General features: G+C 49.1%; 1 protein-coding gene across 4 annotated transcripts in view; it reads left to right on the forward strand.

The window, feature by feature from the left end:
- The window catches only part of LOC149364071 (ubiquitin carboxyl-terminal hydrolase 48-like), a 49,926-nt gene extending 24,193 nt beyond the window's left edge, over positions 1-25,733 (forward strand). For 3 of the 4 annotated variants that reach the window (XM_089574071.1, XM_089574072.1, XM_089574073.1), the window contains 11 exons: positions 412-518; positions 1,050-1,136; positions 2,874-2,998; positions 4,548-4,717; positions 7,879-7,974; positions 13,016-13,122; positions 21,124-21,332; positions 21,423-21,566; positions 22,501-22,543; positions 22,722-22,751; positions 25,445-25,733. In XM_089574071.1, the coding sequence (XP_089430197.1) occupies positions 412-518; positions 1,050-1,136; positions 2,874-2,998; positions 4,548-4,717; positions 7,879-7,974; positions 13,016-13,122; positions 21,124-21,332; positions 21,423-21,566; positions 22,501-22,543; positions 22,722-22,751; positions 25,445-25,464 (1,138 nt within the window). In that variant the 3' untranslated portion in view covers positions 25,465-25,733. Of the gene's footprint in view, positions 1-411; positions 519-1,049; positions 1,137-2,873; positions 2,999-4,547; positions 4,718-7,878; positions 7,975-10,169; positions 10,758-13,015; positions 13,123-21,123; positions 21,333-21,422; positions 21,567-22,500; positions 22,544-22,721; positions 22,752-25,444 lie in introns of those variants that run through there. The other variant, XM_089574074.1, reaches the window with a different exon arrangement.
- The last annotated feature ends 1,036 nt before the right edge of the window (positions 25,734-26,769 follow it).

Here is a 26,769-nt window from a genome sequence, read left to right on the forward strand (position 1 = left end):
GCTTTACAAGAGATCCCTTCAGCCTCATACACAGTGATAGGCATGTGCTAACGTGCTAAGTCATTCGTTATAAACTACTGCATTGTAAGCTGGTTTAATGGAAGCTGAGTCGGGGATCTCGTGCTGCTACGTCCTAAATGAAACTGCCGCTTAAGTAAGTATGCCTCAACGAGGTTTTACTGTACTGCTGAGGCTTTGCTGTCAAGATGTCACACTAGGCTGGCAAACCAGTGCAAATGAGTTAGCAAGAACTATAGCCCCTGTTCAAACCATGTTGCAAGGGGCTGTGTAAGCTGAAGTTGTGTAACAGCTTTTGTAAATATTCTGTTAGCCTCGTTTCTGAGTGTTACCTCTTTTGTTGCTGTTGTACTGCAATTCGGTGTGGGTGACTGATTGGGGACTGTGTTGCAGTGGTGATCCCCTTGTGTGGGTCGGCAAGCAGTCCCTGCAGTGGTGGCGCAAGCTTGCCATGGCTCAGGCAGCACCACCGACCCAGGAGGCCAACGGCAATGACACAGGTCAGCAGTGCACACGTGGCTGATGTTCTCCTGCTGCGTGCAGGGTCAATAAAGAGTGCTGGGAAAGGTGCAGTCTGACTTGGTGTGTGCCCTATCAGGCTGTTATAAGAATGGAGGTCATGTTTAAGGATGGGTTAAAAAGAAAATGCGTGCGCCTCTTTTTGTTGTGAGAGAAAAAGCTGGCTGTGGGGTGGGCTGGAGCGCTCGCTTAGGCCTGACAGCCATTATGTCATGTCGTTGCCATCTGTCTTGTCGGGCACTTCTTCTTTCCACCACATATCAATGTGCTAAAAATTAAGTGTCAGTTGCAGTGGAGCTGACTAAGCAAAACGTCTGTAATCAATTGAAAATGAAATTGTTTTAGTGTTTGAAAAATGGGGTACTATTTGTAAATGCCTGCAAATAATAGAAAAAAAAAAAGACTGTTCTTAAAGGCAACTGCTTCCACGTTTGCATAGCTGTGGCGTTTGAGCCTAAACTTGTCAAGCGTCAGTACTGCCGTGTGTACGAGCCAAACCTGCCACCTTTCAGGACCCATCGAGGAGGACCCAGAGTCCACGTTGCCACCAGCGCCTGTGTCCAACTTCAGTTTCAACGATGACATCTGCTGCCCACATGGTACAGCAATGGTTTTGTTGACCTTGACACTAGTGAGCAGTGGCTTCACGTCCACAACCTCCATGGCGTTTTGTGCGTGGCATTTCTCAGCTTTCAAACTCCTTGGGTACTAAAGGCAGAGTTAGGACTGAAGGCAAGGACAGTCTTGCAGTAGCCCGGATCCCTTAGGCACAATTCACATGCAGGATTGTGTGTTCCCTGCAGTCAGAGAATATGCGAGTGCATAGCAAGCATTCCTCATAGTACCTGTTTTGGGTGCCTGCCGAAGCAGTATCAATGAACTCCACAGATGTGGAGGGGTTACAAGGCTCATTAGGCTTCTTTTTGCTGCAGTTGCTGTTAGTAGAGCATTGGCTTAGAAGTCTGCTCATCAAGGGAAGTAGGAGGGGATGGAGAGGACACAGGTTCCCTTGCTCTGTCTACCCCCTCCACAGTAGAGTGAAGGGTGTAAAGGGTAGTGCATGGGGACACAGCATGGGATGGATTGCCAAGCAAGCTTTCCGTTTCACTGAAAAAAATTTATTGCTTAAAGGGACAGTGAGGAGAGCTCTATTAATATTTTTTTAAAGCAAAATCCGATAGTTCGGCGTTTCATGGCTTTGTTGCCACTTGGCCGGCAGCGAAAGATTCATTTATTTCTAAGAAATTTGGATTTGAAGTTGAAAAAGTTTTTCCCGCCGCTCTGATTCAAACTTGGGATTCTCTTATGACGACACAGGACTAAGTGATGTGAAACATGACGTGCACATGATGTAACGCAGAGTCCGTGATTTCTGGCAGCCAGCAGTGCGGCCTAGCAGCAGCCGAAAAGAAAGCTACCGCCGGCCGCACGTTGAAGGCATCTATCGGCTAATGCAGCCGTCGCTACCGTTGCTTGGTTTACGTTTGCACCGGCGATTTGCCAGCGTTACGATGGATCTCGTTCTCGAAGTCGTCAACGAAGTTCTCGCAAATAGACACCTTTAGCATACCGTGTACCTTGTTACCGTTAGCAGAATACCGGGAGCCCGCCTACCGCCGGTGAGCAGGCGCTGATTGGTCCCGATGCTGCAGGCGTGCGCGTAGCTGTCAGGTACATGGCGCCATCTGGCAACGTCAAGGAGATTTGCACATGCATTGGCTGCGCCTCAGTGATTCGTGGCTTCTCGTGTCCTAGTGTTGCTAGAACCATTGGTTCTAGCAGCTGGTTCTGTTGCTAGAACCAATGGTTCTAGCAACACTGTTTTGTCCTATGACGTCATCATGCTTGTACTTGCGAGTTTGGCCTGTGGCGGCGATACCTGTATTTTGGTTTTTGCTCTTTTCTACATTACAAGAGCTTTGTTGTCAGTATGAGTGGCGTTTTTGTAATGAGGAGCTGGTATTCTGTCGATACAAGCCAACTTCAATTTCTCCTCAGTGTCCCTTTAACATTGAGTGGTCGGTTCCTTTAAACATTGACTCATTGACTTTAGTGAAACTGGGGCTCTGATACTGTGTGAAAGAAAAGACAGTGACACCCTGCTAGTGGCCCGATATATAGCTTCTGAACACTGGAATGCATCTTAGTCAGCTGCATATGCGACAGCTATCTCTTCCCACAAGTCATACGTGCACAGTGCTAAAGTCATCTTTAGTTTCGTGTTGAGAGTTTTAAAGGTTGACTTTTTTTTTTTTTTTAGAGGGAGGGGGGTGGAGGGGTTGCAATGGCACAGTAGCCAATGTGAACCCTCGAGGCTTCTCTATATCCTTATGCAGGTGGCCTGCACCCCAACGAGAACAGTCGGCGGCTAGTGGGCATGGATGTGTGGAATCTTCTCAAGGGGCACTTCCCATCAGCACCGGAGTTTCCCCACTCAACACAGGCCTGCCAGCAGTGCCTGGTTTGTTGCTAATTTATTTGCTCTCTTGCATGCAACAACATTGTTTGATTGCAAGCATTTATTTGGGTTATGGAAATTGGGTCTGGCAGAAACTCGTGGTTTTATTTGAAGAGTACTGGGGAAAGAAAGGAAGGCAAGTCACACTGCAGTTGCAAACGGTAGTATGTATAGTTTTTTTTTACCTCCAGTGGGGTTTGTACCCATGAAGATTATGCAGTAATAAAATTATGCAAATGGTTCACTTTTTTATTCATTGCAGCAGCCAGAAGATATAGTTGGCTGCAGTTGCTAGGTCTCTAGCCTAATGTAACTGATAGGGAGAGAGCTTGTTCCAAAGGAAGAGTTCATATGCTGTTGGCCCCTCTATTTTTGAAGGAGTGTAATGGAGTCAGAGCCATGATGAACAGAACTTAGAGCTATGCTTTTGACAAAAACTTGACCTTCTTGGGCATTTTTTTTTTCCGATACCATTAAGCAGCCCCACATGAACCTACCAACATGGTGGTAGGAGCAGTGTATTCTGCTTTTTTTCTGGCATTAGAGGCAGTCTGCTTTATAACTCACTCTGTTTAAGCCGGAAGCATACTGGAGAACAAAAACAACGTAGACTATGAGGGCTGGAGCATGATTGCATTAATATACGAGACCACAGCTGATATCAAAGGCATGGGCGGGGTGGGAATGTTTTTCATGGATGGAAGCGAATGGATTGGAAAGAAGGGGCCGTGTGGAATCGCTCACATTGTCGGTTGCATATATGTGTCCACACAGCAAGCACTGTGGACACATATGTAAGGCATTGTCATTCCCAGTATTGAACCCTGGCTGTCATTAACCGTTGGGCATAGCAAAATGTGGGGCACCTCACAAGCTAAGTGCAAGATTCGACTGAACTGTGTTAGCATCACTGGTCATCATCAAGCAAAAATGTGCCAGGAAAACTTCTGGAACCGGTTGCACGAGAGAGCGTTCGTGGGGGCTTCTCGGAGCTGGAGCATGTTCATGTTTCGCTGGTCGACTGGATTGGGTCGCCCTGTGGCAGATTCGGTCGCTGTGGCATAGATTCATCGCCCTGCTCCAAATCGAGCTGCAGAGATCACCGTACAGTTTTTCCTTTTCAGCTTCAACTAGGCGTTATTTGAATCTTAACTCGTGCTTTTACGCATTGGCTCAAGAGACACATGGTGGTGCCGTGAAGAAATTGGAATAATGAAGCATGTCCGACGAATTTCTGGTTGGTGGCTGTATTGGCGTGCCCGATAGTTTTGAAGAGCACTGGGCTAGGTTTTAGGTTATTTATTTATTATTTATTAATACTGCAATCCCAGGAAGGGATTTTCGCAGGGTGAGCATACAGAAAATAGGTAAGTACAAATATTAAGAAAAAAAGTACAAAGGCCACAAATTAATAATAAGCAACAAAAACACAACAGCAAAATACTTTCAACAGCAGTACTTTCAGAAGTTTCACACGACTGTTACACGAATATTTTGAGAAGTTTTTGCATTCAAGCAGCTCTGATGGATGCATGGTGGTTTGCTGTGGCAGGTCCACCAGCAGCAAGACAACGCGGCCCAGGAGGCGCTGAAGCAGCAGGCGTCTCAGGAGCGGCAGCAGTTTGCTGACCTGGTGCAGGAGAGGAATAGGCCCGACCCCAATGAAACCCCTGCCCGGCTGCTCGCACGTCAGTTCCTCACCCAGTGGAAGCTCTTCCTCAGGTTAGACACGGCACTGTCCTTATTCTTTTTGTTCTCTATGCACGAGATACCTTATTTCCATTGCTTAGATTTGGCAAACAGAAACAAACGGGCTCGTTCAGCGCATATCATATTGCTTGTCTCCTTTGGGATTCTTCTCAAGTAAGCTGGTATTAAGTGCAGTTGCTTTGATAGTAGAAGCTGCTGTGCGGCAAATCTCTGGGAAGAGAGTGTTGCGTGGTGGTACTGTATTGCTGTAACTCATATGTAGCACGACATAATTGTAATTCAAAAATTCAAAGGTTGCTTTTTCCAGCACGCAACAGCAGAAAGAAATCATGGAGTTATTCAATAGTGTCAATTTAATTGTAACGCAAGTACCGTATTTTCCGGTGTATAAGACGCACATGCCATATATGCAGGCTGTCATTGAAAAAGTTGGTATATAAGACGCACCCATTTATAAGACGCACCCTAATTTACCCAGTTAGGCTAGTGAGGCTTAATTAAACACGCTTGCGCGACCATCACGAAATTCACCGTACCTGTGAGAAATTCTTAAGCAATGCTAAGTGATCGAAAAAGGCAACACTCACGCCATACCCACCCACGTTTTAGAAAAAAAGAAAGAAAGAGCGAAAGAGCTCTCCCATATGTCCATAACAACATTTTATTTCTACTCAAAACCTTCGAAGTCTTCATCTTCGAATCTGCTATCAAAAAGTTCGCCCATTTCTGGAGGCAACGCGGCTGACACATTCTCTTCTCACTACATACACGGAGCAAAGAAAGTTGCAAATGGTGGCTAAAAAAGAACACCGGCTTGTCTTGGCTTGTCCTGACAATGGCAAGAAGCATGATTGTCGCCACCTTTTGGCATTTCACATTGCTTCTGCTTGGGGCCTCCAAAACGGTCGCGTGTTTGTGATCCCGGAAGTCGTCATCCCCGCCGTTTCTTGATAAAGTTCACTTTAAAAAAAAGTGGTGCATTGCGGTCCCCGTATTGGAGCATTAACCGCGTCACAACCGCGTCATTGGTAGTGATATTTTTTCGGTGAAAAAAGCTTGAACAAGAGTCTGAGTAACTTCTGAACTCGCAAAAAAAAAGCGAAAAATTAGCGTATAAGACGCACTCTTGTATAGGACGCATCAGCAAGATTTCTGAGAAAAAAAAAAGCCGCGTCTTATACACCGGAAAATACGGTAGTGACTTTTAACTGAAGTGTGACTAAACAACTCTATCGCATTTTAGTAAATATAGTATTTTTTTGAAGCTTCATAAAAAAAGGCCAATAAGAAGGAGGGAAATTAGCCAGATATAGTAAGCGAAGTCAAGATGTAATCAAATGTCAGAGATGGTGCAAAATGATTAGGTTAGTCAGTGTTTGAAGACCATTACTTGGAGAAAGTGCAGACGCAAAAGTTTCTTGGAATATGGTTTCACGAACATTTGTCATGGACTTATCATGTAGATCATTTAATTTCGGAACTCGCGCGTTCTGTAGGATGTTTAAGTAAAGTGGCCCATATCTTACCTCTTTGGCTGAAGAGATCAATGTACTACACTTTATTCTATTCCAAACTGCTCTATGGTATGCTAGTATGGGGTACGACCACCAAAGGGAATTATGAGAGAATATTAGTTCTGCAGAAGCGCGTACTTCGGATATTAGAGAATTACAAAGGTCAAGTAAGAAACTTGCCTACGCAACCACTTTTCTTCAAACATAATATCCTTCCAGTTAAAAAAGTGTACAATTTCCGGATAATGCAACTAATATACAAAAAACAGCTATATGCCGATAACGTCCAGCATGCCTCCATGAGATATGCAATCAGGAATCGTAAGAGAAAGGTACAAAAATTCAGAACGAACTATGGCAAACAGGCTATGGACTATCAAATAGTTAGACTGCTTAACATACACGAATCTTATGTTGACTTCAGCCAACCATTCAGAGCCTTCAAACGAAATTATCGAGCATTCCTATTTTCCTCAAATATAATTTTAGAACCATAAACGCATTGCAAATACAGTAAACATCTTCTACCTGGTTATCATGCATTTGCAACTATTATTCTAAGTTTGTTCTTTTGTTTCCCTTTCGTACTGCTCTTTGTTAGACTGTGATATACGCTAATACTCACTTCTGTTCAATTGTGTTATTAGAAACTTGCAGTTTGTACGCAACGTACGCAAGTTATGGCTTAGTTTCTTTTCATTTGTACATGAATGCCTATGTACCTTCATTCTTGCTCAAAACTTTTGAACTGCACTTTAGTTATATTGCTGCATTGTACTGTGTATTTCTCGTATTCATTGTGTTGTAATTGAAAAGCGTGAACATGTTATCCTATTGCAACCGCGTACATGCTTAAATTCAGAAAATGTGTGTCTGCTGCTGCTGCAGGCTGTAACTGATGTGAGGGGGCTAAGGCCTCGTCAGGCTTCCAAGCCTTTAGCCTTACGCCACCCGCAGGGATTCATCTGTATTGTTTCCTGCAAATAAAAAGCCAATTCAATTCAATTCAATACTGAGCTTGGACGGCTATGGCTGGCACAGAAGAGATGTAGGTGGGCATCACTGAGAGGGACTGTTGTCTTGGCACAGGGGACATGATTTAGTTGTTTACAATGGTGATGTTTGTAGACTGATGAGACAAATTAATTGTAGTCATAGGCACACTGTGGAGCGGGGCTGCATCCATTAGTAACTCCCCTTGTCATGAGCCGTGCCTAAAAGGGCTCAAATTGCATTCACAGCATTAATCTGTTGGAGGAATTAGGTGCAGGGTTGATGGGGAAGGTTCCCATACTGGTGGTGTGTGGATTTTTTTGATAGTGCATATCACCATCCTTGGCCCAACTATGTTTACTAATGCAGAACAGAGGCCTCTCCCATTCATTTCCAACTGTCGCTTTCCTCCGCCAGCTGCATTCATTGCATGTTCACAAACTTCATCTCATCTACCCACCTGGCTGTTAGCCACCCCTGCAGTGTTTACCTTGTCTTGGAATCCAGTCTGTTACCCCAAGGGACCATTTGTTATCTCTTCTCCGCATCTGTGGCCTGCATGTGTCAGTTTCCTCTTCTTGATTTTGACTTGGAATGTTCGTTCCGTAGCCCATCCTGCTGTCTTCCTGTCCCTTAATGTTGCCTCTGTCGTACACCTCCACGCAGGTGCCCCCTTGCAAAGGAGCGCCCCACGAGCATCACTAATGAGGAGCTGCTCTGCCCCCATGGCCTCTTGCTGCACCTACCCCAGGACGAGGACAGGTATGCCAAGCACTGTGTAGATAACTGCTTTATTTGTGTGCCATTTCTTGATGAAGTTCCCAGGCCATCAAGCCCTTTCTAGGATTGAGAACGGAAAGCCTTGTTCAAAAGCCTTCAGGCCACCGGGTTTGCTTTTGAGGAGCTTACTAGTCGGATGCTTATGGCTCCCCTACAGTTGTGTTCCATTGCTCTACTTGGAATGAAAAAAAAATCCAATGTTTGGAGCACTTTTCTCCACCAGTTTAGAAAATCCCTGCTTTTTTTTTCTTTTTTTTTCATTGTTTGAGAGCACTTCTTTTATTGACCTTGTTATTTGTTCCGTGTGGCTCTATCAAAGAAAGAGAAACACTCACTCACGCAAGAAAGCTCACCACTGTAAAGTGTCTCCTGCGCAGCTTAGCACAGAAGTGCGAAAGAAAGTATGCCGCAGCATGCTTTCTTTGCGACGGCTTTCTTTGGAAGGGGGGCTTTTTTGCCAGTGCAGGAAAAGCAGGGCACCTGCGCATCTGTCTGTGCTCAGCAGAGTGATCTGACATAGTCAGGCCTCGGCACTGCACGCACATGACGTGCCGCGCGTTGCCTCCGCTCTTTGACTTGGGGCTTAAATCTTGGGCGCCAAATTTTCAGCTGACACGCCGTTGCAGTGCACATTAGCACAGTGCAGAGATGGCTAGAAATCGTTGCCGTGTGCGCATTGCCTGCGGCGGACAGAAAGGCACGTGGTGCTTTTCCTCGCACAGTTGCTGACAGCCACTCTGTGGAAGAAGTGAGAGACACAGTTACCTCTTCATCTTGGAGCTGGAGAGAAAGCAAAAATCAGAAGGTGAAAAGAACTTGACCCCTAATTTTCTTCGATAAATGCGATGTAGGTGTGCTAGCATTTTATGTATGGATTCTTCGCATAGGTTACTTATGACAGTTTTACAGACATACTCGGCCATACTCAACAACTACAAAGGCAGCAGGATGCGGTACCCACCACCGCACAAATCTTTAAACAAAGAAGAGGCTGTCACATGGAGACAACTTCAAACGGGGTCAGATCCAAATCTAAACACACAAAGTAAAATTCACCCCACACTTTACGCACACAATTGTCCGTGGTGCCATGAAAAACCTACACTGTATCCCACCACATGGGCATGTCAAAAAGTCGACATCGTCCCAGTTATACAAAACCCAAGTGTGGAGCAATGGGAGGGTCTGCTCTCCAGCGACTGCCGCGATGACCAGATCAGTTTGATACGGCGAGCTCAGCTGACGGCAGCATCCAGCGGAGCCCTGGAATAGGGGCAACCGACCGTTGCGGATGGACTCATCTGACCACATAAAAAAACAAAAAAACACTTGTGCTAGAGCCAAATAAAGTTATCCTATCCTATCCTATCCTACAGACAACGTAAGCGGCAGCTGGCGCAAACGCAGTTTCTGCCTTTCTATTCGACTGCAGCTGGTGTGCACGAATTTCGTCCTTTCTGCGTGACTACAGCTGCTGCGGAACCAGTTTGCCTCCTTCACCACGACACCACCAGGCTTCACCAGGACGCATGACGGCTTTTTCGTTAGTGACCCACCTAGTGCTAATGCTCTCTACCTGCCAACTATGACAGGTAGCAGCTGGCAGGTGAAGGCTTCGTCCACAAACGGCACGGCGTTTTCAGTAGTGAGGCATCTCTTGTTAGCGTATTAAACACAAATAGTGGTTGGTGCCAAAGAGAGAGTGAAAAAGAGCAGCTGTAAAAAAAACAAAACTAAGTGAAGCCTCATTACGGCAAACAGGTGAAAAATCGTAAAATAGTTTGCTACACCCGAAGTTTGTATTAAAAAATTTCGTCAGAAACATGTGAAACAGCAGCGCAAATTAGTCATTGAAGGGACAGCAATTCTGCCGATCCTTACTAGAAAAATGGAGAGACGTTTTCCCAGGTTCTGGCGGCGTTTCGAAGGCTGCAAAGAAAACGAGCGCCAGTTAGGGGTTAGGTTGGCTTCCCTGCATAGCACCACAAGCGCAGGTTGTGTTGGCTACTGTGGCTTCCCCGCATCACAGCCGTGTTGTGTGGAAAGGGATACGTCAGAGCGAAAGCTGTCGCCTTTTGCACCACCTCCGCGGAAGCCGACATGACCGCAAGATTGTTACTGCAAGCTTACAGCCACCTGCGCTGCTGCTTCCATGGCGCTGTCGACGGATGCCGGAGGCGTGAACGCGTGCTGACTGCCGGACTGCAACCCTACACACCTCTGTTGGCGAGTGCTAAAGAATGCCGCATCACCACCAGCCATTTGTACAATGCCGAGAAGCCTGCTGCCTGCCATCCGCTTGGGAGTTCGATATATTGGTTTCACGGCCAACCGCGTTCGATATATAATGCATTTGTCAAAAATATTTATGAAGAGTTCGATGTAGCCAATAATTCATAGTATCTGTGTTCGTTATATTGAGGTTAGACTGTATACTAATGCTGTTTCCAAGTAGAATAACATGAGCTTGCTTTATGGCCTTACTCTTCACCTCACTTCATGTATAGTGCAAAAAATTCTCTACAGTGCAGCTGTCATTTATCTGAAACCATTTTATTCGCTGTTTTTATGTAAAATAGTTTTGGACATGCCTAGCATACGAACACATTTTCATGGTGCCTTGGAGTTCGTCTTAAGAGAGTCTGCCGTATTATGTAGAGTCCAGTCAATACTTTTTTTTCATTCGGCTGACGTTCGAGGTCAACTTTTATTTTTATTTTCCGACCTTCTGAATTTCGGGAGTCCGCCTAGAATCGAGGTCGGCCTAGATTCGAGTAAATACAGTCAAGCCCACTTATAACAATATTCAAGTGCCATGGAAATACCATTGTTATAACCAATAATTGTTATAACAGGGTTGTGCCGAAAAAAAAATAAAAGATGACAAACTTTAGAGAATTTATTGACAGGAAGGACCTGGAGGGATTCGATTGTTCTAATGCCTGTAAAAGCTTGTTAATTCGAACTTCAGGAAACCGGAACAATGTTCACTGATGACCAAAGCACTGCCATCACTGCGCCACCAGGAGCTTCGCGCACCTCCACGTCACATGAATCATTCTTATGGGAAATTCAAGAAGCATGCAGAACTAAGGCTGTGGTGACAGCTGACAAGAGAAAAAAACCGGCGCTGGCCGCATGCACGTGCACTGCTCAGACTGATTTGGGGTGTGCGTAGCCAATGCAGCAATGCAGCAGCTCTCCTGACGTGATGACGCCTGCCTCTTTTGCTATCATGGCGTTGCTGCGCCAGCTTAGTCCATTGGTCGGCCCCACACGTGCACGCTTTTGTGTTGTAAGCATGGTTTTGATGGTGTGGTTGTAGCATTTCCTTGTTTTTTTTTCTATAATGGTTGACATGGTTGACACTCAGTTACTAGATTTAATTGTTATAACCAATAATGTGCCTTGACGGCATTGCTATAAGCAGTTTATTTTACCATAGAACACATGGCAAAGCTGATGGTGCCATGACCGACCATTGTTATATCCGATATATTGTTATAACCAGTATTGTTATAAGTGGACTTGACTGTACTACGTATGTGACCGAAAACAAACGTTGTGGCTTGAAGACTCTTGGCCGAGGCTGTGTACACACCTTAATGCAATAATGTGTTCATGCAAGTTCAAGAGAGGCAGCTGGAGTTGTTTTGGGCATCATTAATGTCAAAACTGGTAAGTGGCCGTGGTGACCACTTTGCCATGTGGTTGCCGTGTGGCCCAACCCGACATTTTCATGCCCAGTTTGATGGAACTGTCTTCAGTGTTGAGTTGTAGGTGCTCTGGTCTGCATAGAGGCAGTCTTTGAAGATGTGTTACTTACCGAAAAAAAAAAAAAAAAGGGAGAGACAGGCATGTGAGGTGCAGTTTCATGACACAGCAATGTTCGGTAGCATGCCGTTCCCCAGAGGGATGGCCACATGCATGACCTGCATTTCAGGGTCTTGCTGCTTGGGAGTTTTAGGGAATATGCACTTACAGATGCTCTTAACCCTTTGAAGGTTTTTGCCGTATATGTAGGGCGGCGGTTTTCTGTCCCGCAAGGTCTTTGCCGTACGGGTACGGTTTCGATCTTCCGTTTGAAATTTTGCGCCAAACGAACAATGCGTGCTCACTGGGGGGTGCTGTCACCTCTTAGGACTTACAAGAAGTGTTTGAATTTTGTGCTGCCTTCTTACGGAGATAAGCAGAACTTATGTCTAGCTTTAGCGCGGCGGCACAGACTGCGGCAACACCCCTTTTGTAGTTTTGGTTTCGCCGCGTGATCGCAACGGAGTCGCGCGAAATTTGAGTTTTCTTTTTGTCAGCACTATCTTGCAAGGGCTGCCGAAGTTTATTTCTATCTTTATTGGCGCTGCTCTTAGCTTGGTTATCACCGTTGCTAGCGAGGTATTCTCGCCCTCTGTGGCAACGCGCCTACGCGGTTTCGATTCCGCCGCGGGATCGCAACGAAGTCGCGCGAAACGTGTTTTCTCTTTGTGGGCACTGTTTTGCAGAGGCGGCGAAAGTTGATTTCTATCTTTATTGGTGCTGCTCTTAGCTTGCTTATCACCGTTGCTATTCTATTCTATTGAACATTTTCCAGTTGTGAGTGATGCTGTCACCAAAGTACTGTTCCTAATTTTTTTTTAGTATTTATTCTCCATTATATACATTTTGTAGATTCAAGATCCGCAATAAGGTAATTTGACCACCTGGGAAAGTTTTCTTCAAAATAATTCGACCCTCAAAGGGTTAATGTTGATGCAGTAGCATTGAATAAAATGTCACTCATGCCTGATTTAGAAACTGTAATTACCTTGCAGACTTGTTTAAGGTTCTGTAGTTGTCTTTGATTGGAACACGTAACAATGTTAGGCGAGAACGCAGTGTAGCTTGGTTTACAAAACCAGTGTTGTGTTGATGTGAAATGGAAAAGGGGATCAAGAAAGGGCTCTGGCTGAGATACCAGCCTTCCCACCATGTATGCTGTGACAGGCGCACAGTTTGGGATGCACGACCTGTGTGCATGTCCTTGCAGAGCGGTTGCCATCTGGCCACAAGAGTGGGAATTACTTGTTCAACTCTTCCCGGCCGACATCTGTGTCAGTGTCTCACCGGGAGAGCACGGGCTCACTGCTGAACCAGGCAAGTGCCGCTCCATGTGGAGCAGTTTCTCGTTCTAATACCGACTAACGTTCACTCTTAGATTTGTGCACTGAAACACCTCTACTGCAAGGTGTATGCCAACTGAGGGTATTATAACGCCCTCTGGATGCCTGTTGTAAACACTGGAGGAGAAATGTTTGCAGAATGGAATTTTGTATCTACCAATTTTCAGTCACCTCTCTTACATAATGGCAGTGCATTCTCTATGTATTCAGGACAGCCAGTGACTGAACGAAAATGTGTGGCAACAATAACTACTAAGCATAGATGAGAAGAAAAACGCTGCCTTCAAAAAGAGGTGCTCTGTTTGCCTGTTTACGCACTGTGATTTCAGTATGTTTCAGAAGTGCAAATGTGTCTGTCTTATTCAACTTTCAAGCCCTTCCTGATTTGCAGCGTTTGCTCTGGGGCTCACCTGTCACCTCCTGTCTTTATACCTCTGTTATGCGGCCATCCTGAAAGGCCTTTCCAGTGAGGGTATCTCATTTCACTAAAGTAACAAGGCCTAAAAAAAGCAGCGACGCAGCTATACAGTGCAGGTTGTAAGTTGAACAGTCGAACTTCCAACGCTTCTTTCTGCGTACTAGGTGTCCGAAGTGATAGTGTGATAGTGAAAACAGTAATACAATTGAGACTCATTATAACGAGGGTCAAGGGGGCATGCGACTTCATTGCAATCATAGGGGTTTATGACCACACTGTCGCTTGTAAATGGGCTTTTTGTCAGCGTGTGTACAGAGGACAACATAACTGGCATTTGGTTGGCTGCCGATGTTTGCCGAAGGAGCCTTAAGCATGCACACCGAGCTTCCCCAATATGGCTGAATATAGGTACACCAAATGAACATCTTAGCCTCGCCAATGCGCATACGTTTTGTCCCGCAGAGCCTAAAAAACAATTCTAAAAGGAACAGTGTTGTAGAGGACAGGGCGAGGCCTATCCACCCCTATTTTCTCATCACTGAGGCTATTAGGGGCCACGGTGAAAGCGGACGTGCGGCTCTGATTCTGTCGCTAGTGCCCATTTTAGTTCGCTTCCCTGCATGGAGCACCAGCACGCTGGCCGTAATGCTTCACTGCATGACAGCGGTGTCTAGTGGAGAATGAGTGCGCTGCTCCGAAGGCTCCCGAAGAACATTTTGATAATTTTATAAGAGCTCTCTCAACTGCTTCGAAAGCAAATGACATGAGCCTCTTTCTAGTTTATTCCACACCGTGGGCAACGATGTTAGCGATTGGTTTTGCTGTGGAAGAATATAAGCAGCGTCGTTGTAGCTACATATCAATCCTTCGCTACCTAATTCTTCTTCGTGCCTGATGCAGCTGCTTTATTATGTCTGCTTCCTGTTCAAATGCTATTGTTTCGTGTTGTCGTTTTCCACCACTGGCAGTAATCTTTACCCCCCACCCAGAACTAGCGGCTCATCGGTATCGCCGGGCGCACCAAAGACTGCCAAATGGTCAAACCACGTGACCACGTCGTAAAAACCAAAACTAAACTGCACATGGTGCCTAGGAATTGGAGTGCACCCTCAGCGGGCCACGCGCAATTAGTGTGTTAGAGAATTGGGGCACTCTAATGTTCTCAAAAAATTCTAAAAGTGCACTGACAAAGCAAACACCGAGGCCGGTGAGAGCTTAGGAACTCTACTGCTCGTCTCTTAGCTCTCGTCGGCCTCAGTATTTGTCTTGTCACTACACTTTACAACTTTCTGAAGACATGAGCGATCCAGACTGCCTATACAAGCCGCTGCGGTAGCTCAGTGGCTATGGTGCTTGGCTGATGACCCGAAAGACAGAGGTTCGATCCCGGTTGCAGCAGTCTCATTTCGGTGGAGGTGAAATGCTAGATGCCCGTGTATTGTGCGATGTCAGTGCACTTTAAATTGTCTGGAGCCCTCCACTTTGCAGCGTCTTTTATAGCGTGAGTCGCTTTGGGCCATTAAACCCCATAAACCTGCAAGTTTTGGCCACTCTGTCGAGACAGAAGGGGTCTCGTGCTCGAGTTTTGGTGAAGATAGGCATGCCGGCGTCAAATTTTGGTTGTGCCGAAGTGAATTAATCTTTTGGGGAAACGCTATATGCGAGTCCTGCTTGAGGTGGAAAAAGTTTTGCATATTTTTTGCGCGGTACTTTCAGGTGATTTCAGTTTGCCACATCGAATGGCTGCTGAGTCGGAACTGTAGCGCACCGTTACAAATTGATATATATACTGTGCACAAAATCACCAGTGACCTTCTCAGTTGGGGTTCGTTATATCCCTTCGTAGGCAAATTTGCGTTCTTAAAAAGGGGGAAATCCGAAGCATAGTTGTCTATGGGAGCTTCCAAGGGGAATAGCTATTCTTTTGTTATAGCCATTATTTCATTATAGTGAAGTTTGGATATATTTTATTGATTCATAGTGCCAAGAAATCTATTTCATATGACGGCTTCTCTGGCCACCATGGGCACTTGCTGTTGCTGCTACATTTTTAGTGCATTAGGACCCGAGAAAAATGAAAACACTTGTCCATGAAGTAAAACTAGATAAACTTTTTTATGGTTGTAACGGTTCGATCTGCACAGTTCACTTCTTGAATTTGGTCACAAGAAAAATATGGGGAACAACGAGACTGGAGGTTCGAATCAAGGGACTTTGACACTTCGTATTAATTGGATTTCACCATATACATGTATATTTGCGGGCAGCACAGGTCCATGCCACCCACCGGAGGTCACGAACCGATGAGCTGGTCGTGAAGCCTCACGTTTGTCAGCTGAGCTCGTCTGCGGTACGGGGATGATTTATGGGGCAACATTTTGATGTCCCATATGTGTTGTCCCATAAATGTTGTCCCATAAATGTTGCCTATAAATGTTGCCCATAAATGTTGCCCATAAATGTTGCCCCAGAGACCAGCAGTGTGTTGCCGTTACCATTAGAACTATGTTATCATAACAATGTAAAGGAGAATTAACGGAAAGAGCTTGTGCGCATTTCGTCATTTGCCTGTTTGTGCGTACTGTATTTTATTTTGCTGCCTGTGGGATGGCTGTCTTTCCTTTTCGGAGGTCCCTGTTGTGGCATGATTCGTGTGTGCGAACCGCAGTTGAATGTGCATACCTGCATATTCACAAAAAGTTCAGGTTGAGTTACTTGTTCTGCTGCACCAGTCATGTACAGGCACGGCCATAAGTAAACGGAGCACGCTATTGCGTTCGAAGGGCAATCACGCTTTCTCCATTGGTAATTAAGAAGCGTTGTTTGTCTACAAGAAAGCCCACCAACCTCCTCTACCAGCATGCGCGTACCACTGCTGGTAATTTCAATTAGGTGACGCGTGAAAAATATTCGAAGACAGTTGCATGCTCCGTTTACTTTTGTCCGCGCCTGTACTTAGGCACCAATCATGAGGAAGAAGATCGGCCGTTCCGCCTGTCACTTCTGGGTTTCCCTCATTCGTGTAGCATGTTACATGGCTTTTTGTCACCCTGTTGATGGCGAGTGTGCTGAGAGCCAGGTCTGTCAGCGGAAGTCGTGCAGCATGTATTCAACCATGTGTGCCACTGCCACCCTTTGCATACTTGCGGTACTATTCAAGAGGCTGTCTTATTTGGTGATCCACAGTTTATGTAGGTGTGCAAGTTTTGGCCTTTTATTCCACCCCATAAATTGAGGAGCGTTGTTCGCTTGTGGGTGGACAGACTTCGGGTTTCAGCACGTGCTTGGCTGGGCCGTATACTTTGGCTCCTTCATGTTCCTCCAGTTATCGCTGGTAGTCAGCCACCACTGTACAGGTCGTTGTCCAGTACATGGAGGTGTTGACTGCTTGTAGTGTGTTGGCTGTATAACACTCCGGAAGCTGCGGGCCCTGCCTGTGGCACTCCCTTCACAAGCAAAGTGTGCTGTAGAGGAAGGAGGCTCAGAGTTTGGAGGACTTCTAACCGAGACTCGAATATGTCACTCTCAAATACCTTAGACGCCGTTCGAGCGTGGTCGCCTGTTCAGGTGTTTGAATATATCGCCGACAGCCAAGCCCCCCCCCCCCCCCCCCCCCCCCCTTTCTTACCCACACGTTTGATGTCCCGAAGTTGAAGACGTGCCACCCGCCTCTGACCTCGGTAGAACCCTGGGGGCCGAGAAAGTACGAATCAACGAGAAAAAGAGGCCCAGGGGCGGAGAGAGGCCCAAAACGGCGTGTAACGGGTTTTTCTGCCGCGGCGGGCTCGGTCGCGGTGTGGGAAGCGCATACATAGAGGCGGCCGAATGCGTAACGCGAAGACGACACGCTCGGGGAGAGAAAGCGGCGGCAGTAGCGCCGCCACCTTGGGGCCTAAGCTCGCGTTAATGGTGCGTAGACGAACGGTCGCGACGGCGGCGCTTGTTTCGCACTCTGCGTGCGCCCGTGAATGAGGGGAAGATGGGTAGCGCCCTCTCCTGGGGAAGCGAAGAAAAAGAAGGCGGTCCGACCTGCTGCCGCTGCCGCTGCGGTGTCGACGGCTTTCCCCGTTTTTATCGCCTCCCCTCGCTCGGTGCCTCTGCGTTTTGCGTTTTCTGCTTTCCTCTCCACACCGGTGGCTGGCGGTTCGCGTCGTCGTCGTCGTCGGCCGTCCATTTGCGCCCCCTCGTGTTTTTTTTTCCCCCGCGCTGCCGGCCGTCGTCACAGGTCGTTTCCGCGGCATGATTCAGGGCGGCGCATCCGTCATTGTCGCGCCGCGTCAGCGGATGCCGTGCCCGCACTTTCATTGGCGTGTCCCCCCCCCCCCCCCCTACCTACACTCCCCCACTTTTAAATGCGCCCCGGGCTCGCGCGTGTGTTTGTGTGCGCGCACCTCGGAATGCGCTCGCTGACGACGATATGGCCACACTGGTCGTGTTGTGTGCAGCTGACGCAGCCGGTCGTCGTGTGGTGACGAACACTGCTCACTGTGCACCGGTCTACGCTGGGCGCAGCCAGCCCTCTGCAGTAGAGTTACTGTATTCTGCAGCGTGGTCGGGCGCCACCCCTGCGACCTATAGTTACGAGTTCACTCTGCCGAGCCCGTGGATCTCCGCGAAGTGCCAAAAAGTGCGGTCGCGAGTATGTGTGTGAAGATGCGGGCTTGTGGTACACATCCGAGTGTAGTTGGTTTCACCAAGCGGCATGACTACGTCTCAATTCACGCGATGGTTGAACAGTTTGCACGGGGCGTTATTCCTCAGGACTGCTTGTCCCGCAGACCTCCTCACACATGCGTAGATTTTATTAAACTACGATTTGAATAATTATGGTGGTTTGAAACTTTTTCAGTAAAACAACACTTGTGATATCCGTCGCAGATACCAGCAACCATTTTTTGCCGGGCGCAGTGCCGCCATGGCAGCGCCACTGTCAGTGTAATGGACTCTCCGCATTTTCATAACACATTAATAAATGATGAAGAAGCAATGTTAGACTGCGCAAAAAACGGTTACTGCTGCAAAAGAAAAAATTATGACTTCTGAAATATCTTTCAGCAATAAAAAAATTCGACACAGAGACAAGGACTGCTTAGGTATGGGAATGCGAAAGCATTACTCTCCCTGGGTGCATTGGATAACACCACCCACACACGGGCACGTATGACACTACCCGGAGCGCTGTATACGACGCACGGTTACAGTACTGGCCCTTGGTGCAATGTATGACACCACACACACACACGCCGCCGCTGTGGCTCACTGGGTATGGCACTCGGCTGCTGACCCGAAAGACGCGGGTTCGATCCCGGCCGCGGCGGTCGAATTTCGATGGAGGCGAAATTCTAGAGGCCCCGTGTACTGTGCGATGTCAGTGCACGTTAAAGAACCCGAGGTGGTCGAAATTTCCGGAGCCCTTCACTACGGCGCCCCTCATAGCCTGAGTCGCTTTGGGACGTTAAACTCCCTATAAACAAAACCAAGCATTAATATCCCCCGTTATGGCGCGTAGTCCTATTCATAAAATGTATATCCACCAGCTTAAAATATAAATTCCTGCCAAAACCGCGGGTTTTTCTTTCGTGGGTTGGCCGACTGTAGATTCCAATGTACCGGTGTACGGTTTGTATTGTAGCGTCCACTTTTGTTTTTTTCGTATCTACGAAAACGGCACAGGCTAGCGTTCCAAGGCCGACCTTGTCCTCAGACCCCTCCTCTATTGCACTTTTTCACAGCAGTATTGCCTCTCTGTGGACAACTTTTCTACCATAAAACCTGTGTTAGGAGAATTGTGGAGTGCAAGAAAAAGCTGTACAGACGCTGCGGTTCTTCGACTGTGCGTTTTGAACGCTTTCATTAGACACCTCTAGCATACCTTGTACCGTTACCGGAGTACCAGGAGCCCGCCTACCGCCGGTGAGCATGCGCTGATTGGTCCCGATGCTACTGGAGCGCGCGTATCTGCCGGGTACGTGGCGCCATCTGGCGCCCTCGAGACGATTTGCGCATGCGCATTGACTGCGCGCGGACTCCCGGTACTCCGGTAATGGAAACACGGTACATGGTATGCTAAAGGTGTCTATTCTTCCTCAGTTCACACGCGCGAGAGGCATTGAAGCTGGAAGAGTGTCTTGAAGCGGAGAAAGGCGTTTAACTTTCTTTTTGTTTGCGCGTACTTGCAGTTTGCCAATAAAGAGCGTCCGCCTGCGCGTTCTGCGCATGTGTTAATCGCATGGAGTACGCACTCGGCGTTTTATTTGTTTTGTTTTTCTTTGCTACCCGTTGGAACGAACTAGCTTGCCTTAGCGCGTGAGTCAACACTGATCACTCCCGATGGACTGCACTGACCTCGCCCCCCGCGATTCCGGCAGAGCAGTCGGCACCACTCTTCAGAGCTTTAATTCCCCTCCCTGGGAGACATATGCAGTGTCTCGGTTTCTGGGTGTTGCGCGTTTCTTCCTCGGCTTCTTTGGAGTGCCTCAATGCGGGACCTTTAGTGGAAACAGGGTCTGTGCGGCGCTGTTCCGATGGATGGATGGAAAACTTTATTGCGCAAGCGAGTTTGGACCGTGCAAGGTCTCAGGGCCACCGCACAGCCCTCACATTACGCGCATGTGTCCAGGCCACGTAGGGCCATGGCACTGGCACCCTGGTTCACACAGCGAAGCTGCGCGTCCGGGCCCTGCGACGCAAGGAGGGCCTCGTTCTTCCGGGCATGTCATTGGCTTCCAAGTCAACAAAGACTAAGTGGACCCAAGCAGATTTTTTGTTGTTCTAAGTATGTTCTCTTGAGTTCCCACAGTATCTTTTTTTTTTTTTTTTTACTGAAGTACTGTGCCGGTGAGTGGTACAAGCGGGAGCCTGCCTCTGACGACGCTCTCTGGAAAGATCGCTTCGTTCAGCTTCTTTCGAAACCCTTCACTCGTTATTTCGCCTCCTGCGGAGCTCCGCGGTGTTTTGATTCTCGTAGCTGACGCAACGACGATGACTCCGCCTCGTTTCGTCGCGCCGAAGATATGCACCCGTGATAGCAGTCGCGGCGAAAGGCCATCCGCTGGCTGCTCGCCTGCAGTAAAAGAGTATTGTATAGATACGCCGGGGAAATGCTTATTGCGTTGACTGTTCCGCAAATGCGTTACCACTGATTACGCTTGCGATTACTCACAGATCAGGCGCCATTGCTCTGCTCTTCTTCTTCGCCTGCTACTTCCTCCCCTTCTGGCAGTGGTTGGCTTGCGCGGGACGTCACATGCTCCGTAATGGTGGACGGACAACTTCCAGTGCGTCTATCAGAGTAGATGGCTGCATCGAGCGTATTCTATAAGCGCACAGGCTTTCACAGTGGCTCTGGTCCACCAACATAGCGATCGCTGTGACGTCAGTGCGAGCCATCCGTACGTGACCATGCATTTAATGCACGCTTATGAAGACATGCGGGGCTTCCAGGTAATAAGCTTCGCCGTGCGGGCGCAAACGGGTTGCCGTGAAAATCTGGCGCCCCCGCCTTTGTGCGTTGAAAAAGCGTTGTCGCGAGCTTTGTCGCCGTCGTCTCCGGTGCAGCGCTGTGCGAGTCGTGCCGGGAGTCGGCGGAGCTGGAGCGCCGCCACTCGCAGCAGGGCACCGTGCTGGTGCGCCGGGTGTCCAGCCAGGAGGCCGAGGCGAGCGCCAAGCGGCCCCGCCTGGACGAGCGCCGACAGCGCCGGGCGCGCCGAGGGGACCGCGCCGTGCACATGCGCGCCACGCAGACGCTGCTCGATCTCAAGCTCAAGGTCAGGGAGCACCCTCCGTGGAATGGGCGCGGAGTTCCCTCACGCGGCTGTTTTGCTGAGACGCTCGGCTTATCCCTCGCGGCCCCGCAGGTGATGGAGCAGTTCACGGTGGCCCCGTTCGACCAGCACCTGAGCATGGACATGGGCGACGGCCAGCCTCCGCAACCGCTCTTGGGCAACTCGGCCACCCTCGCCGAGCTGGGAGTGCTCCCCGGAGCCCTGCTGCTGCTCGTGGTAGGTGCCCGTTGTGCCGATCGTTCGTTTGTGTGGCGAATTCTGACCGCACTAACGAACGCCGGAACGTTCGGGCTTTCTAGTGTCTCCCCTCGTTTTCTCCCTCTTCATTCCTTCTCTTTTACGACGTGCTTCTGGTGTCCGCCCAGAACGAGTCAGTTACCGCGCCTTTCCTTTCTCCATTGCATTGTCCTCACGGCGATCGACAGTCTACTCGACGGCCGTGCCACCATTTCGTTTTCGGGTGTGTGCCTGGAGTAGTACAGGCTTACTGATCAACTCTTTGAAGGGACCCTGAATCACATCTTTGCCTATCACAGAACCACTGTGAAATCGGTAGGGGTCGGCGTCACGAGTGATGTCGTTCCAAATAGAATCTCTTCGATAGATTCAGAAGCAGTTCAAGTTGCTTGATTGTGATGAACCCGCGCGAAGAATACAACCAACTAGACAGAAAGGGACGACACGGGAGATTCAGAAGCAGTTCAAGTTGCTTGATTGTGATGAACCCGCGCGAAGAATACAACCAACTAGACAGAAAGGGACGACACGGGCGGAAGCGCTCACCAAAATCATGGAAGACCAACTAGTCCAAAGCTGCCGCAAATGTTGCTCAAAGTCGAGCCACGCGGTGCGACCTACTCGCGTGAATGGAGCCGCTGTGCGGCTGCTTCCCTGCAAAAGCGATTGCTTTGCGGCTCAAGCGCCTTGTTAGCGGAGCTTTGTTACAGTCGCAGCTCACTGTGGGTCACGTTGGTGACGAATTGCCTGTTTTAACATAGGATTCATTCTGAAGCTGTGCTGGTTGTGCGAACTGACGGGGCGCCAGTAGGCAACCCATATCGCCTTCTTCACGCGTTGTGTCGCTGTATACTGTTAACTACGTGCCCGCCATCCGTGACGCTGCTGACAGGCGCTCTCTGTTTCTTCGCAGGTTGACGAGCCGGCGGGCGAGCTGGATGACAACGACCTGTCCGGTGAGCTCGGCTTGACAGCGGTCGCATGTCATTGCTATACATGCCGGCGCGAACCCATCTTTCGCATTTTCCACCATTTTCGCGAATCCTCTTTTTTTTTTTTTAATGATCAAAAGTGCCTTGCGTTGCCGTCATCGCTGGGGAGCCGGTGCTCAAGGGTGGCTTTTTGTCTTTGCAGGTAGGGAGTCTACCGGGATGGGCTTTAAAGGTAAGCGTGCCAAACAGTCGTTGCTGCAGACGCGCCGGAGTCCGAGCACCGAAGTGCCTCCGCGCACAGAATTCCTCCACGACGAAAAAGTAGTCCGTTGCTTAAACGTTTCTTGTTATGTAAACAAGTAGCTTTGCACAAGAAAAAAAATCATGAACAATAGAATTTTGATACGTGGAATGTTTGATATAGACAAACATTAAAAAGCTGATTTCGTTTACAGTTGCGATTGGCCAGCGGAGTAATACAAGACGCCGCGAACCGTGGCCCAGCGTTAGCAACTGCTGTTTTTATAAGTTGTAACCTACTATAGTCTTTTACGTTCGGTGCAGGGCGGGACAGCGATAATATAGCAGCCCCTGTCACAAAAAAAATGAAAAATGGAAACGTATAGCGCTGAGGGAGGCTTGCGGGACTGCGCCCACCATGGTCGACTGAAGTGGCGTTATATCACTTCGAGAAGTGACATGTGACACCTGTGGAGAGAAGGAAAACGACAGCACGTGATGCACATTGATCAATTGGCGTATGTTAAGAACAGCACGCAGCAGTAAAGCAGCACTGCTTGCATCTTCCTAAAGTGTACGATATTAGAGGACGTACTTCGCGCTTGATTTCATTAGTCCTTGAGAAGGCCGTCCGGCGAGCGCGGTAGCAGCAAGCTTTCTTAGGTTCGTGTAAAGTTATGAATCGCTTTGAGGTCGTCCTGATGTATGAATGGTATGGTGCGTTGAACGTAACCGCGCGTCGACTCGTTGCGGCGGCTTTGTCGTCGCGTGCAAGTAGAGTCAAAAGCAGCAGCAAGGGGATTGGGTGTTGCGCGGGTAACTTGTCTCTGCGATGTTCGCGGCGAGAGCAGGGCTGCACAGCAGCTCAGACTAGGAGCTGAAAAAGCTGCCTTCGGTGTCGGCGCAACAAAATTTCAGTACGTCGTCACTGTAACTTGTGCATGAAAGAACCGAAGTGTCATTGAAGCACCAGAGAAAGCATAGAGGAATATTACTTTTTTCCTTCGTGGTGCTGATTGGAAGGGTGAATTGCGTGATCATTTAGGTATAACTTCGCGGGCGCTTTTACAGGAAGTAGCAGCAACGACAACCACATGCTGCCGGCGGGATTCGAGCCCGCGTGCCTCCAAACGACTCCCTCACTTCCCTAGCCCCGCCTGTTAACCTAACCTGCGCTGGCCACGGCCCTTGAACCATGCTGCCTTACGTTGGTGAATGTAGAAATCCGAAACAAAGTACCCGTTAGTACGAGCTCTTCCCGTTTCGTTCCGTCCCAGCAGCAGCGGGGTAAAGGACCTCGCATTCCAGCTCACACGGGAGCGCGTTGGCTGGCGCAGAGTTGCCGCCGCCGCCGGGTATGTGGGCCGGACATCCCTCGTTTCCCCGTTGCTATCCCCCCTCCATCGTGCCCCTACTTGCCTGCCCCCTGACCTCTCTCTCACGGAGAGGGAAGACGGGGTCCTCGGATCCTTCGCCTACTTTTAAGATATACGCCCGTACGGAGCCCTCTCCAGCCAAGTTGGCCCGTGATTGAGCGCCGCTAGACGGTCTAGCGGGCCGCAGTCGGAGTAGCGAAGCTCCGTTTTTCCCCAGGCAGCACCTAGGCGCTGAGTGACGAGGAAGGTGAACGGACCGGCGTCGAAAAGCACGCGCCGGCGTTGTGGGATCGTCGCTGCGCGGTCTTATATAGGAGCACCGTTTTCCCGGCGTCTGGGAATCGGTTGACGGCGCCGTGGATGCTCGGGTACACGGCGCGGGGTCGCGGGGAGGTAGGCGAAGCGATGCCGGGCGACGGCCCTTGACCCCCGGTTCCCACGCCGCCGCCTCGCCCGAGGAACGGGGCCCAAAGGGGGCGCGCACATCTGCCCCGAGGTGGCGCTTCCGCTGGCTTCCGCGGTGGGCCAGCACACACACTCCCCCCTTTCTTTCTGCGAGGTGAGGTGGCGGGGGACTCGCGGGAGCGCGTCGCCGCCGAGCAGAATGGGCCGGGGCGGGTGATGACCCTGCCGCGAGCCACAGGTGTTGGCCGTGGGGCCGCGAAGGGTTTCCGCGCGCAGTGCGGCGGCCACGCACCCCGTGGGTTCTTCCAGTGTACGACGACCCGTGCGTGTGGCTGACACATTGGCCGCGGTGGCACGTAGGGGGAGGGCTAATCCGATATGTCGATTGAAAAACGGCGAAAAAAAAATGAAGGGAGAAGCGCAGGCGGCACGGACACAGCCAAGGTTGAATCTTTTCTGGTTCCTTCTGTGCACAGCGCTGTGGATGTGCGTGTCTCGTCGATTCATACTAACTTGACCTGGTTTCCATCCTACTAAGTGGCGAATAGCTTTCCGATGACTCTCGTGCTGCCCGCCGTCACTGTAGATGCAGGTAGCAGCTGTGCGGCAGGGGTTTGGCCACATACCAGAAGTTTTGCACGTTTCGTGCTCCATATCTGGTCTGAAGCCTAGGCTGAGGTTTCCGGCTGCTGATGCCGGGTGCCTCGGCTAGTGGCTTCGCTAGTGTGTTTTAATTTTGGTGCGGCACCTGCAGACACACAGCAGCGGGAAGTGTGGAGTTAGCGGCCAGCGAAGCTACCCGAGGCACCGTCACTGCAGTTATGACTAACGATATGAAAATACACAGAAAGAAGATAGTTTCGCTAGTGTCGCGACTTAACGACCCTTCGTTCTCTTCGGACAGGTACCAAGCTCCAGGAGTGAGGATCACGAGACCTCATCTGCCATCCGGCGCGCTCGGCTGCCCCACCCACGGTCTCCGGCTGGTGGGATACGCGGTCGTCATTTGCTGCTCTCCGAATGAACTCTCTCTTTGCCAACGCGCACACGACGACGCGGGGCGTCTCGCCGGGGCGAGCGAGTCGCCGCGCGGTCACAATGCTGCTCCCCCGCGCCCCCTGTTCTCACATCGAGCGTGACCGTCCTTTGTCCTTTTTTTTTTTTAAACCTGTTGAATTAAAGTCACAAGGATATGTCCTGAGTACCAATCATTCCGTGGCGCTGCGGACAGGCGAAAGCCATCTATGACTGCGTGTTTCGATCGTATAGACCTTTTCGCTGTTCACAGTTCGACTGAGCACGCGCGCATACTGGGCTGTATCGCGCATGCGCAGTGAGCTGCAATTCTAAAAGCCGCCATTTGGAATGCTGCTGCAGAAGCCCAGGGGCAGTGTGCCTGTACCCATACAGGATGCGAAATCTGGGAAGATGTGCAGTCGTAGGCCAAAACTGTTACTTTAGACGGCAAGAAAACGTAGCACTGAATGGTGAACTACTAAGTGTACCGGAAACTACACTCGTGTAGCAAGACATAATACTGCTCTGTAATCACTCAAAGTACAAGCCCGACGAAGACTAAAGGCTTTCAGCCGTTGGCTCTAAACAGCCTTTGTCAAGATTAGCCCACACCGAGTAGCAACACTAACAGAACCCTGGAAGACAGTCAGGCATTCGCAAAAGGCGAACAGAAGAGGGATGGTTAAGAAAAACAAGACAGGAAAGCTGCCCCCACCCCAAGAAAGGTCATCATTCGCCCGCTGTGCCGACCGCTGTCTTTTTTTTTTTTCGCACTACGGAGCATTCACGGGCGTTCGCCTTCGCTTTAGGAACAGCGTTCTCTGCACCCATCTTTGTCATGGCTGTTTTAGTACCGTCTGATTTTTTTTTTTTTCTACCTCAGACTTGAGCTTTCTACCAAAGCTCATCTTTGCTCCTATATATTAGTGCGCGCCCTGCGTCGCGAGCTCTCCTCTCAGTTCGTTTTCGTACGTAACGGAGATGGCATTCAGACAAATTTTGTAGGCGACTAAAGGTGCTATCACACGCAGGAAAGAGGTAAACAGCTTTCGTCCAGTGAAGCGGCTTGAAACGATGCTTCGGAGTCTGGGAAAGGCGACGAGCTACACAGGCAATTCCTATCGTTTCTCTTTTTGTTTTGTTTCTTACAGTTCGCTTAGATTTTATGACATGAAAAAAAAAATTGGCAGAGGCTTAGCTTGGTTAAGCCTA

This window comes from Amblyomma mixtum, chromosome 2 (assembly GCF_055824585.1).
Source record: "Amblyomma mixtum isolate Tamu chromosome 2, ASM5582458v1, whole genome shotgun sequence".
Taxonomy (NCBI): Eukaryota; Metazoa; Arthropoda; class Arachnida; order Ixodida; family Ixodidae; genus Amblyomma; species Amblyomma mixtum.